We start from the raw sequence: 16,637 nt of genomic DNA, 5'->3' as shown, positions 1-16,637 counted from the left end.
CAGGGACATAGCGTGTTGGGAGGCGATGCCCGTACACGGAGCAGGAGAAGCCTCTGGCCAGCGGTTGGGCCGTCTGCCTCATGTACTACATGTATCAGAAGCTCCTCCACCATAACACTGGAGGATTTCTGATACGACGGTCTTTGGATGCGGATACGAGTGACTAAATAAACTACCATTGTAACAAATAAAAGCTGAAAAACAAACTTTTTTTTTTTTTTCTATAAATCTTATTCCTGCGACTAACATTAAGACATTGCAGAAAAAGCTAAAAACATTTAAAAGGTGCAAGTGGGGACGGGGACTGATCTCTACCGGGATGCAGCCTGCATAATCATCAACACAAAGATTAATGGTGAGCCCATGTCCAGAGCTACAATGTAACAGCTGTCCATACATATAAGTATATATGTATCCATGTATACCGTGCCTGTGCAACAGGTACAACAGCTTCATGGCTCACACAAAACCAGAATCCTCAATCTGTGCACAGGAAAAAATAATAATCCAGAAACAAGAGTATAAATGAAAGGCAAGCGCTTCTCCTCTTCACCTGCAGACTATTGCACCGACATTACACAGGTCTCAGAGCAATGCTCTGCAGATACCAACAGGTGAGAGCGCCGGGAAGATGGGACACCAAAAACATCCCAAACCCTGATGGCTTCCTTCAAAGCTCCATTAACCTGCGAGATCCCAGGTTGTAGAGCTCGCCCTCCTGGCCTTGACCACAACTTGAAATGCTTTCTTTAAAGTGCCATATACGTAACTTTTTAAAGTTTCTTGGGGGTAAAGTCAGCATCTCCAGTGGGCCCCTAAGGGTTAAACACAGCAGAGAGCACAGCAGGACCAAACCCTGCGGTAACCAGGTTCTGTTACTGCCGGGGATGACTGCGGTGCTGTAAGTGCAGCTTCTCTTATCCCATACTGCACGTATCAGGATGCAGAGCGGGGAGAGACAAAGCCAAAGTGACCCCAGAAGAAGGTGCCGGCTGCATCACACAAGACCAGGAGAAGCAGCCAGCGGTACGGACCCCAGAAGAAGGTGCCGGCTGCATCACACAAGACCAGGAGAAGCAGCCAGCGGTACGGACCCCCAGAAGAAGGTGCCGGCTGCATCACACAAGACCAGGAGAAGCAGCCAGCGGCCCGGACCCCAGAAGAAGGTGCCGGCTGCATCACACAAGACCAGGAGAAGCAGCCAGTGGCCCGGACCCCAGAAGAAGGTGCCGGCTGCATCACACAAGACCAGGGGGAGCAGCCAGCGGTACGGACCCCCAGAAGAAGGTGCCGGCTGCATCACACAAGACCAGGAGAAGCAGCCAGCAGCCCGGACCCCCAGAAGAAAGTGCCGGCTGCATCACACAAGACCAGGAGAAGCAGCCAGTGGCCCGGACCCCAGAAGAAGGTGCCGGCTGCATCACACAAGACCAGGAGAAGCAGCCAGCAGCCCGGACCCCCAGAAGAAAGTGCCGGCTGCATCACACAAGACCAGGAGAAGCAGCCAGCAGCCCGGACCCCAGAAGAAGGTGCCGGCTGCATCACACAAGACCAGGAGAAGCAGCCAGCGGCCCGGACCCCAGAAGAAGGTGCCGGCTGCATCACACAAGACCAGGAGAAGCAGCCAGTGGCCCGGACCCCAGAAGAAGGTGCCGGCTGCATCACACAAGACCAGGAGAAGCAGCCAGTGGCCCGGACCCCAGAAGAAGGTGCCGGCTGCATCACACAAGTCCAGGAGAAGCAGCCAGCATCCCGGACCCCCAGAAGAAGGATGCCGGCTGCATCACACAAGACCAGGGAAAGCAGCGAGCGGTACGGACCCCAGAAGAAAGTGCCGGCTGCATCACTCAAGACCAGGAGAAGCAGCCAGCGGCCCGGATCCCCAGAAGAAAGTGCCAGCCGGCTGCATCACACAAGACCAGGAGAAGCAGCCAGCAGCCCGGACCCCCAGAAGAAAGTGCCAGCCGGCTGCATCACACAAGACCAGGAGAAGCAGCCAGCGGCCCGGACCCCAGAAGAAAGTGCCAGCCGGCTGCATTACACGAGATCAGGAGAAGCAGCACTGCCAGCGTCACGGACCCCCTGGAGAAAGCGCCGGTCTGCTGCATTACACAAGATCAGGAGAAGCAGCACTGCCAGCGGCACGGACCCCCTGGAGAAAGCGCCGGTCTGCTGCATTACACAAGATCAGGAGAAGCAGCACTGCCAGCGGCCCGGACCTCCTGGAGAAAGCGCCGGCCTGCTGTATTACACAAGATCAGGAGAAGTAGCACTGCCAGCGTCACGTACCCCCTGGAGAAAGCGCCGGTCTGCTGCATTACACAAGATCAGGAGAAGCAGCACTGCCAGCGGCACGGACCTCCTGGAGAAAGCGCCGGCCTGCTGCATTACACAAGACCAGGAGAAGCAGCACTGCCAGCGTCAAGGACCTCCTGGAGAAAGCGCCGGCCTGCTGCATTACACAAGATCAGGAGAAGCAGCACTGCCAGCAGCCTGGACCCCCTGGAGAAAGCGCCGGCCTGCTGCATTACACAAGATCAGGAGAAGCAGCACTGCCAGCGTCAAGGACCTCCTGGAGAAAGCGCCGGCCTGCTGCATTACACAAGATCAGGAGAAGCAGCACTGCCAGCAGCCTGGACCCCCTGGAGAAAGCGCCGGCCTGCTGCATTACACAAGATCAGGAGAAGCAGCACTGCCAGCGTCAAGGACCTCCTGGAGAAAGCGCCGGCCTGCTGCATTACACAAGACAAGGAGAAGCAGCACTGCCAGCACCCCGGACCTACAGAAGAAAGCGGCGTCTGCTGTAACACTACACGCGGGTGTCTGCTGTGACACAGTGACTTCTTGAAAGACTTGTTATGTTTAGCAATATGCAACAATCCTCTCTGACGGCAAAAGGTGAAGAGAGTGAATTAGCCAAAAGTCTGGCTGGTAGTGGGGCCAGGGGGAGAAGCCATCTGGGTCCTGCTTTCATTAACATTAACCAGGGAAAAGTCTGTAAAATCACTGCTGGTGGCCGGCTGCCGCAGGTTCACCTGTCCGCTGGCAGCACTGAACTGGGGTGATATTCCAGGCCGACTGCCGTGGTACTGTGCCCTAAAGGGCGGCTCGAAAGTATTAAGCTGGTAGGTCTGATGGACACTCTGAGACTCAGTCTTCTTCTGTCCGGTCACTTGATCTATAAAATCCTGCGTGGAAGAGGACGATGCAGGAGATGTGTGGCTACCATCGTCCGCTGTAAAGCTGAAGGCGTTCTGGGAGTCGGCCACGATGAGGCCGAAGTGAGACTTGTCGGGGGACACTCTGAGCGGTGTGCTCAGTCCTGCTCGGAAGGTGCTTATGGGTAGTGTGGCGTAGACTTGTTTGTCCAGCGGTGGGAAGGTAGTTGTGCTGGAGAGGCTCTGGGCGTCAGTGACAAAGTTAAGGCTTGTGTTGTTCAGATAGACGTCATTCTGGCTTGTCCGCTCCAACGCCTGCTGCAAAAACTTACTGTACTCCTGCAGCATGCTGGCCTTGTCAGATTGGGGGACCTGAGTGGAGGACCCTAAAGTATCTGGCTGGCTGGATTCTCCCACCTCTGTAGAGTTTATAGAAATACTGGAGGTGACTTCAGCGTCTCCTACACTGAAAGCCATCTCGTGCTGCCCGTTGGCTTTGTGCGTGTAATGGTCCAGGAGCGTCTGTAACACCTCATCTGGAATCACATTCTTGTCATGGTTTGTCTTAATGTCCACACTCAGTGCCTGGGCATCTATAAGGGCAGCAGTGCCGCTCTCATCTATGACGCTAGCCACTGCTGCCTGGGTGGCAGACGGCTGAGACGCCATGGTGCCCACGTTCAGAGCGTACTCTCGGCTGTTGGTGCTGGCGGCCAGCAGATAGCGCTTTTTCTTGGAGAACTGCATGGCCTCGTCGTAGCTGACGCTGCTGTTGGCTGGTTTGGCGCTTCCTTCTTGGAGCGGATCATTGTGATCCATGTCTGAATTGCTTCCCGAGTCCAGCAGTGCCTGCTTATCTACAAGTTCAAAGGTGTACTTAGCCACTTTGGCATCATCAAAGGCAGCGAGTCCTGTCATGGCCGGGCTCTGCTCCAGGGCTGCCAGCTTCATGCTCTTCTTGCAGTTCACTTTCTTAATCAGCAGCTTTGTAGGACTGATATCTCCCACCACCGCCTCCTGCAAGTGCAAGTCACTGCCCGAAGCGTGCGGCATCTCTACCCCGTACTCGGCCACCATGAATTCATCCTTCACTTTGGTGTTGTCTGGGAAAAGGGGGAGAAAGTCATTCTTCTTCTGCTCGGCTTTCTCTAGAGGGTTTTCCTTAGCGCTCAGGCCCAAGAGCTTCATCTTATCGGCCCTCTGCTTCTTCTTGGGTAATGCCCCATCCTGACACGTGGGAGAGAAGCAGATGTCGCCGTCAGAGGGTAGGAGGGACGATTTGCTGGAGCTTTTGTCCAGTTTCCTCTCACGGTTTTCATGGCACATGCGCTTGTGTTTCAGTACACGGTCGGTCCTGGAGAAATACTGTAAGAACAAAGGTCCGGTGAGAACAGATGCCGAAAACAGGAATTTATCTGCACAAATCCTCAAAAGACTCACACGTTCCCACAGTGGGAAATCAGTAACAAAAACTGATTCACTGAACATATGGTCAAACTACATCGCAAAAATTCTCCACTGTGTGAATGATGTTCAACAAAACTTCATCCGCAATGTTGCTGCTACATTACACAGCTAGCAGGGCTGCTCACCAGCGGGCGGCGTTACGTCATCAGTACGCGGGCGGCAGTACACGGGTGCGGGCGAGCGTCAGTACGCGAGTGGCGCTCGGGCATCAGTACTCGGGTGCGGGCGGGCGTCAGTACGCAGGCAGCGCTCGGGCCTCAGTATGCGTGTGCGGGTGAGCGTCAGTACGTGGGCGGAGCTCAGGCCTCAGTACGCAGGCAGCGCTCGGGCCTCAGTACGCGGGTGGCGCGCGGGCCTCAGTACGCGGGGGCGTCAGTAGGTGAGTGGTGCTCGGGCGTCAGTACTTGGGTGTCGGCGGGCGTCAGTACGTGGGCGGCGCTCGGGCCTCAGTACGCGGGTGTGGGAGGGCGTCAGTACGTGGGCGGCGCTTGGGCCTCAGTACGCGGGTACGGGAGGGCGTCAGTACGTGGGCGGCGCTAGGGCCTCAGTACGCGGGTGGAGCGCGGGCCTCAGTACGCGGGTGGGTGCGGGCGGGCGTAAGTAGGTGGGTGGTGCTCGGGCATCAGTACTCGGATGTGGGCAGGTGTCAGTACGTGGGCGGCGAGCGGGCGTCAGTACGCGGGTGGCGCTCGGGCGTCAGTACTTGGGTTCGGGCGTCAGTACTCGGGTGCGGGCGGTCGTCAGTACTCGGGTGCGGGCGGTCGTCAGTACTCGGGTGCGGGCGGTCGTCAGTACTCGGGTGCGGGCGGTCGTCAGTACTCGGGTGCGGGCGGCATTAGGGCGTCAGTATGCGGGCGTCCATACTCTGGTGCGGGCGTCAGTACTCGGGTGCGGGCGTCAGTACTCGGGTGCGGGTGGCGTGAGGGCGTCCGTACTCGGGTGCGGGCGGGCATCAGTACGTGGGCAGTACTTTGGTGCGGGTGGCATTAGGGCGTCAGTACTCGGGTGCGGGCGGCGTTAGGGCGTCAGTACTCGGGTGCGGGCGGCATTAAGGCGTCAGTGCATTGGCGGCGCTTGGGCCTCAGTACTCGGGTGCGGGCGGCATTAGGGCGTCAGTACAAACCTGTAGGCAGTATTCACACTGGTACGGTTTCTCTCCGCTGTGCGTCCTCTTGTGTCTTTCCATGTGGTATTTCTGAATAAAGCGCATCCCACATTCATCACAGTGGAAAGGTTTCTCTCCTGTGATAGGAGACACTTTCTATTAGTGGAGTGTACACAGTGGCAGGACACAACCCCCGCGCCCTGGTGTCTGCAGGTGCAGCGTGAGAGGAGCACATGATGGCCGCTCACCTGTGTGGATCTTCTCGTGTCTCTGCAGCAGGTACTTCTGAATGAAGCGCATATCACACTGACTGCACTGGAACGGCTTCTCTCCTGCAACGACACAACGCAGCCCATCAGGTAAACGCCGACCTGGTCTGTACTCTGCCATCACTGCGGTGACTGATGGATCACACTGCATTACACCCAGCGGCATCATTTACTGAAATCCGGGGGTGCGAGCAGTGCGACAGAACATGGGGTCCGCTCTGCAAAACATCTGAGAACACAGGCATTACAGTGGCATGTAAAAGTCTGTGCACCCCTGGTCAAAATGACTGTTATTGTGAACAGTGAAGAAAGTTGATGATGAAATGATCCAAAAGTGATAAAGTTACAGATGACACATTTCCTTTGTATTTTAGGGGAAAAAAAGTCATATTTTACATTTTAAAAATTACAAGAACGAAAATAAGCCAATGCAAAAGTTTTGGCACCCTTTGAGGTGTGTGTGCTTAGATAAGTTTGACCAAGGTTCCAGACCTTAAAAAGCCATGTATACCAGGAAGGGGGATATTAGTGTAGAACTGGGGGACATTACCCCTATAACAGTGTCAGCAGACCCCCCCAATAACACTGCATCATTACCACATTTTTTGCTTCAATTTATTTTTCTAATTATCGCCTCTAAAGGCTAGGTGCATCTTATAGTTCAGAAAAATATAGTTCTTACCGATAACGGTATTTCTCTGAGCCCATGACGGCACCACGGAGAGAGGGGATCCGCCCACCAAGGACAGGAAACCTACAGATAAAAAGGGCGGTACCACTCTCCCGCATCAGTTGTTTACTAGACAACGATGGGAGACTATGGAACAGCTTATTAGTTTCAATATTACTTAACTTAATTGAGATACCGCGTGACCTGTCATAAATAAACTATGGCACTATATTAACGTGCACACCCATGAGTGAAGGGAGGGAATGTACGGGTGCCGTCATGGGCTCAGAGAAATACCGTTATCGGTAAGAACTATATTTTTCTCTGTCGCCCATGACGGCACCACGGAGAGATTTGCATAGATAGTACATTCAGGGAGGGACCACCGCTTCCAGAACCCTTTACCGCAAGTAAGGTCCGAAGAGGAGATAAGGTCCAATCTATAGTGCCTATAGAATGTGGAAGGTGATGACCAAATAGCAGCTCTACATATCTGGTCAATCGAAGCTCCGGCCTTCTCCGCCCAAGAAGCTGCCACTGCTCTCGTTGAGTGAGCCTTGACCTCCACTGGAACAGACATTCCACTTGATGAGTATGATAGGCTGATAGCATCTGTGATCCATCTCGCCAGAGTAGCTTTGGAGGCCTTTTTCCCCTTCCAGGGATCCTGAAAGCACATAAAAAGAGAGGCATCCTCCCTACTCTCTCTGGTGGCTTCTAAGTACTGTATGAAGCATCTCCTGACATCTAGTGTATGCAATGATTCCTTCTCCCTATTTTTAGGGTTAAGACAAAAGGAGGGTAGAGATATCTCTTGAGTTCTGTGGAACCGGGATGCCACCTTCGGGAGGTATGCTGGATCTATTTTGAGAGTAACACTATCCTCTAAAAATCGTGTATAAGGAGGGTTAGCAGATAGTGCCTGTATGTTGCTTATTCTACGAGTAGATGAGAGGGCGACGAGCAGGGATGTTTTGAGGGATAGGAGTTTTAATAGGATATCCTCTAAGGGTTCGAAGGCGGTTTAGACAGGGTTTTAAGGACCGAAAATAAATCCCATTGAAGGGAACTTTACTGTAAGTGGCCTCGAACTACCTGCTGCCCTGATGAACCTGGAAACCCACCGATTCATAAAGTGATGTTCTAAGGGACAGATTCCCAGAGAAGCCTCTGACCGGGGTTCAAAAGGAGGTTTGGATAGGGATATAATATCCAAGTTTAAATTCCAAGGAGGAGTAAACCGAGAGGGGATGGGTCTAGACCTGGCCAACGCTTTGATGAACCTGGATATCCCAGATATCCAGCCGGGTCGTAATTGTACAGGGCCCTTAAAGCCAAGACCTGAACTTTTAAAGTATTTGTGGCTAGTCCCTGTTCCAATTCCTTGCAGAAACTCTAAGACAGTTGTTATTGGAAACTCCCTCTTCTAACTTGGAACCTGAAAGCAAGTTCCTGCAGGTATCCCCCCCCCAGCAGTTTGGTGGTTCCTATATGGTCTTCTCTACTCCTGGAAACATTCACGATCAATATTATGGCTAATATTCTGAGGAGTTGCACCAGAGAAGTGTGGGTGACCAGCCTTTTGACCATTGCCACATATTAGGGCTCTGAGTACCGGCCCCCGACCACCTGCTCTATATTTCCACGAGGAGGGGACTTGGAGAAGCAACATGTGCCTGTTCAGACTGGATTACCCAGTCATGCACCGCGACGTCTGCTTGCGTCATAAGGGCGCGTTCTCACCCCGCACGTGCGCACTAGCCTCCGGTCCTGGACTGCGGGAAGATCAAACCAATAACCGTTAGTACATGGATAATGGCAGAGCATTAGGATGTACACACATTACTCATCCAGGAGATGACGTCTATTCCGAATCCTTAGGTGTCTAAACCCTAAACAAGGGTTGGATGTTATTGCAACTAAGGAATACACAATCCGGCAGGTAATATTTCCTAACATCACCAGAGTTGGCCTTCTCATTAGAAATGTTGAAAGGGAAACGTGGATCATCACTCCTATTTTACTGACACTACACGCATATACATATCCTAAGAGGCAAGCTTGTCAGTATTATAGACAGCCATGGAGGGAGTAGCTATACTCTATGGATAGAGAAAAGCAGGATTCTTCCCACCAGAGAGATGCTGATTCGCCACAAGGTGCCAAAGGCAGACATGCCGTCCCTGGTAACCATAATGCAATGTACTTATGGGACAAGAATCTGTCTACTGGATGTTAATCAAGGAAACCAGCCCGATTGTCACATGTGGAATTGGGAAGGATTTTTTCCTTCCACCTCTTGGTATTTTCTGCTCCTAGGACAGTAGTCTGTCTCTTTATAGGTTGAGAAAAACTGTTCCATACGGAAGAACTGCTAATTTACTCAGACAATTAAAGCAAAGCTGCTTGCTAAGCCCTGTTGTAAAGAATGAATCAACAGAAGTTAGAACTGGGTACAAAACCACTAGGACTCTATAAGCCAGGGTTGGGGCCCAAGACAAAAAATGTGAAATGGTAGACCAACGATATGCCTTGTGCGTGGCTGCATGCCTAAATCAGAGCCAACCGAAGTACTAGCATAGGGGCACTGAAGCAATATGATGCAATAAGATGACCGTAAGCACACATTTTGATGCATGGAGGCGCTATTGAGGCAATGTGAAGCAAAAGCACAATGAAGCATCACGATGCAATATGATGCAATACAATGCATAAAGGCAATATGAAGCACTATGATGCGACATGATGTAATATGATGCAACATGATGCACAGAGGCACTGTCAACTATGATGGACAGAGGCAATAAGAAACACTATAACACATGATGCACAGAGGCACTATGATGCAATATGATACACAGAGGCACTCGATATGATGTATAGAGGCACTAAGATGCAACATGATGCACAGAGGCACTCAATATGATGCATAAAAGCACAATGATGCAATATGAAGCAGAGGTACTCAATATGATGCATAAAGGCACTATAATGCAACATGATGCACAGTGGCACTCAATATGATGCATAGAGGCACTTAATATGATGCATAAAGGCACTATGATGCAACATGATGCATAGAGGCTCTCAATATGATGCATAGAGGCACAATAATGCAATATGAAGCACAGAGGCACCCAGCATGATGCATAGATGCACTATGGTACAATATGACACCCAGAGGCACTCAGTACAATGCACAGAGGCACCATGATGCAATACAACGCGCAGAGGCACTCAATACGATGCCTAGAGGTACTATGATGCAACAAGATACATAGAGGCATGCAATATCATGCATAAAAGCACTATGATGCAATATGATGCACAGATATGCCATATAATGCATAGAGGCACCAAGATGCAATATTATGCACAGAGGCACCTAGAATAATGCATAGAGGCACTATGATGCCATAAGACACACAGAGGCACTCGGTAAGATGCACAGAGGCACCATGCTGCAACATGATGCAGAGCACACAACATAAGGCATAGAGGCACCATGATGCAATATGATACGTAGAGGCATGTAATATAATGCATAGAAGCACTATGATGCAATATGATACACAGATATGCCATATAATGCATAGAGGCACCAAGATGCAATATTATGCACAGAGGCACCTAGAATAATGCATAGAGGCACTATGATGCCATAAAACACACAGAGGCACTCGGTAAGATGCACAGAGGCACCATGCTGCAACATGCTGCAGAGCACACAACATAAGGCATAGAGGCACCATGATGCAATATGATACGTAGAGGCATGTAATATAATGCATAGAAGCACTATGATGTGACATGATACAGAGACACTCGATATAATGCATAGAAGCAATATGATACACAGACACGCAATATAATGCATAGAGGCACTGTGGCACACAGGGGCACTCGGTTAGATGCATAGAAGAATCATAATGCAACGTCTTGCACTCAATATAATGCATAAAAGTATCAACATGCCATGTGATGTCCAGCCACACACAATATAAAGCATAGAGCTACAGTCATGCTTGAAGATGTCAAACCGGCCCATAGTTAAAAGCAAAAGAACAATCTCTCAGAGATACTGATAAGCCTCCACTGAATAGTATATCTCATTTGTCCGACTGACCCCACCCGAAGGAGCTAATTAATGAGCCTCAGATGAAGGGCAGTCTTCATGGAGACAAAGTGCTTCATTAACACTATATGTCCTCCCAAGGCATAGAGTAGTTAAGTTGCAAAGAAAAGTGAGACACCTGTTTATATGGAGTCCAATCATAAGGCTCTGCGCAGACAAGACATGCAACTAACTTAAGCCAAATCATGAGATGTAGCCTGGACATATGGCCTTATCATAGCCTAGAGGTCCAAGGTCTGGCTGTGTATATGTGAAAAGATACCTCGCATATGAAGCTCTAGCACAGCTTAGCACAAAGGCATGAGCTATCAACAGAACATTCCGCCATGCACTTACCTGTGCTGGCTCCATATCTGCTAAAAAACAGGGGGAGCTGATAACACCGAGAGCCCATCATGAGGGGAAGCGGCGTCCCATCAGGAATGCTGTATTGCTGTCAATGATTTTCTCTCCCCCATGAGGTCCAGGCATGGCAACCAAAGTAGCGGTGGCTTGCCAGTCGGCGTTGGCGCAGAGTGCCTTCACTGCGGGCGGAAGCGCTCCACCCAGGAGTCTCTTCGCTGGGCTCTGTGGCTGAGGAACTCCCCCCCCGGAGGGTTTCAGCCCTGGGCTCAGCTCCTGTGTTTCTCTGGAGAAGATTCTGGGAGAGGCAGCATGCAGCTTTTTTTTTTTTTTTTTTAAACGCTGCACACCTGGGGCCCCGGCTTTTGCAGATTGCAGGCTTAAGGCCCCGTCACACATAGCGAGATCGCTAGCGAGATCGCTGCTGAGTCACAAGTTTTGTGACGCAACAGCGATCTCATTAGCGATCTCGCTATGTGTGACACGTACCAGCGATCAGGCCCCTGCTGTGAGATCGCTGGTCGTGTCGGAATGGCCTGGGCCATTTTTTGATCGTTGAGGTCCCGCTGACATCGCTGAATCGGCGTGTGTGACGCCGATTCAGCGATGTCTTCGCTGGTAACCAGGGTAAACATCGGGTAACTAAGCGCAGGGCTGCGCTTAGTAACCCGATGTTTACCCTGGTTACCATCCTAAAAGTAAAAAAACAAACGCTACATACTTACCTATCGCTGTCTGTCCTCGGCGCTTTGCTTCTCTGGTCTGGCTGTGAGCGCCGGTCAGCCGGAAAGCAGAGCGGTGACGTCACTGCTCTGCTTTCCGGCCGCTGTGCTCACAGCCAGACCAGAGAAGCAGAGCGCCGAAGACAGACAGCGATAGGTAAGTATGTAGCGTTTTTTTTTTTTTACTTTAACGATGGTAACCAGGGTAAACATCGGGTTACTAAGCGCGGCCCTGCGCTTAGTTACCCGATGTTTACCCTGGTTACCGGGGACCTCGGGATCGTTGGTCGCTGGAGAGCGGTCTGTGTGACAGCTCTCCAGCGACCAAACAGCGACGCTGCAGCGATCCGGATCGTTGTCGGTATCGCTGCAGCGTCGCTATGTGTGACGGGGCCTTTACGCTTCAGGAGGGAGAGCGCCACTCTCCCCGTAACCACAGAGGGACCCCCCTGTATGTTTATCGCTGCTGCGGCATCTCTTTTTTTTTGTGGCTAGTGCTGCGGTTTGCGCTGCGGCCTGTGCTGCGGCTCGCCCTTTAACAACTGATTACTGAAGCAGCCTCTTTTTATGCGGCGGCGATTCCCGCCGCTTGATCCAATTATGCGCCTGCACAGAAGCGCCTCTTCCGGCGCCTGTGCAGGAACGCTGTCTGCCGGCGCCTGCGGAGTGTGCCATTATCGCTCTTTCCACCAGCTCGCGCACGCGCAGTTTGCTCAAGATGGTGCCGCACATGACCCGCTGCCCACTGGAGTTCCCGGTCTCTTTGCAGCCTGCCCTAACGCGCAGTTCCCTGCACGCCGGACGGCTATGCAGTGTGCAGGCTGACGCTTCCAAAGGGAGAGCCACGCTGCTCCTCCCGCAACCACAGAGGGACCCCCCTGGATGTTGCCGCTGCTGCATCTTACCTGGGGAGGTGACCGCGAACTCCATGTCACCTCCCCCACACACCCTAAAGGCCTACTAGCCCCAGCGGTGGTGCCTCGGGTCACCACACCAGCCGAGGCAGAGGGACCCCAGCTGCCTGAGTCGGACAGATTGGCCCCGGAATCCCACGACGATCTTCCTTCTGGTAAGTCTGTAGGTCTCCCATCAAGGACAGGAAACCAACTGATGCGGGAGAGTGGTACCGCCCTTTTTATCTGTAGGTTTCCTGTCCTTGGTGGGCGGATCCCCTCTCTCCGTGGTGCCGTCATGAGCTCAGAGAAAATAAGGTATACATTTCTGCCTAAAATAAAGGAAATGTGTCATCTGTAACTTTATCCCTTTTAGAGAATTTCATCTTCAACTTGCTTCACTGATCACAATAACAGTAATGTTAATGTAGTGCTGAATCTCCTGTGCCCCTACCACACGCGTCTCCTGGGCGCCCCACAGCCCCCGCGTCTCCTGTGCCCCTACCACACGCGTCTCCTGGGCGCCCCACAGCCCCCGCGTCTCCTGGGCGCCCCCCACAGCCCTCGCGTCTCCTGGGCCCCTACCACACTCGTCTCCTGGGCGCCCCACAGCCCCCGCGTCTCCTGTGCCCCTACCACACGCGTCTCCTGGGCGCCCCACAGCCCCCGCGTCTCCTGTGCCCCTACCACACGCGTCTCCTGGGCGCACCACAGCCCCCGCGTCTCCTGGGCGCCCCCCACAGCCCTCGCGTCTCCTGGGCCCCTACCACACGCGTCTCCTGGGCGCCCCACAGCCCGCGTCGCCCCACAGCCCGCGTCTCCTGGGCGCCCCACAGCCCCCGCGTCTCCTGGGCGCCCCACAGCCCCCGCGTCTCCTGGGCGCCCCACAGCCCCCGCGTCTCCTGGGCGCCCCACAGCCCCCGCGTCGCCTGGGCGCCCCACAGCCCCCGCGTCGCCTGGGCCATTACCTGTGTGGATGAAGACGTGTCTCTGCAGGTGATAGTTGGTTCTGAAGGCGGCGTTGCAATGCTCACACACGTGACATTTGGGGATCTTCAACCCCAGCGAGCCGTCCTCATTAATAGTGAGGATCTGAAAGACAACAGCAGTGTGCGGTGACATACGGCGACTGCCTGCTCTGCACCGTCCTTGCGCACCACTGGCTCTGCTTTACCTTGGCTGGGGATCGCTGCTTCCTTTTCTTCTTTTTCTGCAGATCGACCGGCTCCAGCAGCTGCTGGTTATCCATCATCTGAGCCTCCATCTCCTCGGTGAATTTCATCTCCTGCTTCACATGGACCTGATGTTAGGAAGAGGAAAACCCTTGAGGTGCCCTGTGCTCCGCACCAAACCCCAATGATGAGGGTGTAGTACATACACTATACAACTCGGCTGCTGCAGAACCTCATCATACACATCTCAGCCGCTGCACAGCCTCATCATACATACCTCAGCCGCTGCAGAACCTCATCATACACCAACTACTGTAGAGCCTCATCATAAATGCATCAGCAACTGCAAGGCCTCATCATACACATCTCAACCGCTGCATAACCTCATCATACACATCTCAGCCCCTGCATAACCTCATCATACACACCTCAGCCGCTGCACAGCCTCATCATACATACCTCAGCCGCTGCAGAACCTCATCATACACCAACTACTGTAGAGCCTCATCATAAATGCATCAGCAACTGCAAGGCCTCATCATACACATCTCAACCGCTGCATAACCTCATCATACACATCTCAGCCCCTGCATAACCTCATCATACACACCTCAGCCGCTGCATAACCTCATCATACACACCTCAGCCGCTGCATAACCTCATCATACACACCTCAGCCGCTGCATAACCTCATCATACACACGTCAGCCGCTGCATAACCTCATCATACATACCTCAGCCGCTGCATAACCTCATCATACACATCTCAGCCCCTGCATAACCTCATCATACACACCTCAGCCGCTGCATAACCTCATCATACACACCTCAGCCGCTGCATAACCTCATCATACACACCTCAGCCACTGCATAACCTCGTCATACACACCTCAACCACTGCAAAGCCTCATCATACACAACTCAGCCACTGCCAAGCCTCATAATACCTGCCTCAGCTGCTGCAGAACCTCATCATACACACCTCAGCCGCTGCACAGCCTCATAATACACCTCAACTACTGTAGAGCCTCATCATATATTCATCAGCTACTGCCAAGCCTCATAATACCTGCCTCATCATACACACCTCAACCACTGCACAGCCTCATCATACAAGCTTCAGCTGCTGCAGAATGTCATCATACACACCTCAGCTGCTGAAGAACCTCATCATACACACAACACTATTCCTGGCTATGGTATAAAACCTAAATTACAGTTGTACAGCAAAAAAGGCCAGGTGTGTAGAGGATGCGCAGAGGGACAGTACTAACCATGTACTGGAATCCTGGGGGCAGCAGCCTCTCGTGGGGGTCCACATCCTCCTCATCATTTTTCACCGTTTCCTCTTGTACCATCAGCTCATCTTGTGACATCATCTCCTCACGCACCGATAAAGTAGGACCCTCCAAGCCGAGGACGGGGTCTATCCGTGACAGCGCAGAGGAGGAGAGCTGCTCAGTGCCCCCTATTCCCGGCAGAGCCCTGGGAGGACGCTGCAGGACGCCTATGTCCCCACATTTTAGAAAACCATCGATGCCGCTGCTGCTTTCAGTGTTCATAATTCACACAGAGACCTGAGGAAAATACAGAGAAAATGAATGGTCCGATCCTGTGAAGAGAAACCAGGACAGTTAAGAAACAAAGCCCGCAAACATAGACCTGTATCTGTGGGGACCCCAATATCCACGAAGAGGGGCTCCCAGCGTTATGAATGGGAAAATAATGCATCAAAAACCGTAACAAACGGCGCACACAATTTATGCGGCATTCTTCTTTGGTGCAGGAGTATCTACAGTAATGTGTGCACGCGCCCCGAGCCCGGCTTATAGGATATACCGTGCTTTATGTGACCGGGAGATTTAATGCAATAGGTTTTGTGTTATTTTTTTTTATGAAAATATCTGATATTTGATGAGATTTAAGAAAAAAAGCCCTCACAAACCACCTAATTAAAGGACGTCTCCATACCGGCACTTCAGGTCACCATTCTTCCTTTTATTTTGCTAGGATGTTAGAAGTACTGAAATTAAGCAACTATTTTTTTCTACAGATCCTATTTTTTCTGGATCCATTCAGTATTGAAGGGATTTCGAGGGGACGATGTATCGGAAACCCCCCAAAATGATAGAACTTTAAACCTCCCCCCTCGGGAAACTTGGTAACCCTTCAAGCGGGTCACAGGACGCAAGGCAGAGACGAATGAAACATTGCATTGTTTTCTGCGAAAATATTGATTTAGCCACAAATCTTTCACTTCCACAGGGAGTAATAGGAGAAAATGGAGGAGGCCAATGTGAACGATGAGATTTCTCCCACACGTGGTGCTGTCCCACGCCGGACGCTGCCGTGTGGCCGAGCAGGAACCTCTGGAGCACAAACTCCTCTACAATAGTTTATGGGCGACATTTCCGGAGTCTGGAACAAAAGTGACCCCATATTGGAAACGGCCACAGTGACGATTGTGGCCCCAGAGGTATTCTCACTCTGTATCAGCCACTTCAAGCGTTCTTTCTGCAAATCTGCCAGTTTATTGCCCCCATACAGTATAGCATAGTATATACTATACAGTATACTGCCCCCTGTCACGTTAATGTATAAAATGGAGTCTTGCACCAAGAGAACCAGAGAAATGGATTTCTGAAGCGTGTGGAATAGCTAACCCAACACAGACTCATGAGAAAGCTAAATTCAACATAAGATG

General features: G+C 52.0%; 1 protein-coding gene across 1 annotated transcript in view; it reads right to left on the bottom strand.

Moving 5' to 3' along the window:
* Positions 1 to 221: 221 nt before the first annotated feature.
* The window catches only part of ZNF148 (zinc finger protein 148), a 47,629-nt gene continuing 31,213 nt past the window's right edge, over positions 222 to 16,637 (bottom strand). The window contains exons 2-7 of the mRNA XM_069732585.1: positions 15,208 to 15,510; positions 13,936 to 14,061; positions 13,730 to 13,853; positions 5,979 to 6,062; positions 5,749 to 5,867; positions 222 to 4,523 (exon numbers count right to left, since the gene is read on the bottom strand). Coding sequence (XP_069588686.1) covers positions 2,913 to 4,523; positions 5,749 to 5,867; positions 5,979 to 6,062; positions 13,730 to 13,853; positions 13,936 to 14,061; positions 15,208 to 15,495 — 2,352 coding nt within the window. The 5' untranslated portion in view covers positions 15,496 to 15,510 and the 3' untranslated portion in view covers positions 222 to 2,912. The remainder of the gene's footprint in view (positions 4,524 to 5,748; positions 5,868 to 5,978; positions 6,063 to 13,729; positions 13,854 to 13,935; positions 14,062 to 15,207; positions 15,511 to 16,637) is intronic.

Source organism: Ranitomeya imitator, chromosome 7 (assembly GCF_032444005.1).
Source record: "Ranitomeya imitator isolate aRanImi1 chromosome 7, aRanImi1.pri, whole genome shotgun sequence".
Taxonomy (NCBI): Eukaryota; Metazoa; Chordata; class Amphibia; order Anura; family Dendrobatidae; genus Ranitomeya; species Ranitomeya imitator.
Note: the sequence above shows the minus strand (reverse complement) of the source record. Positions and strands in the feature narration are given on the sequence as shown.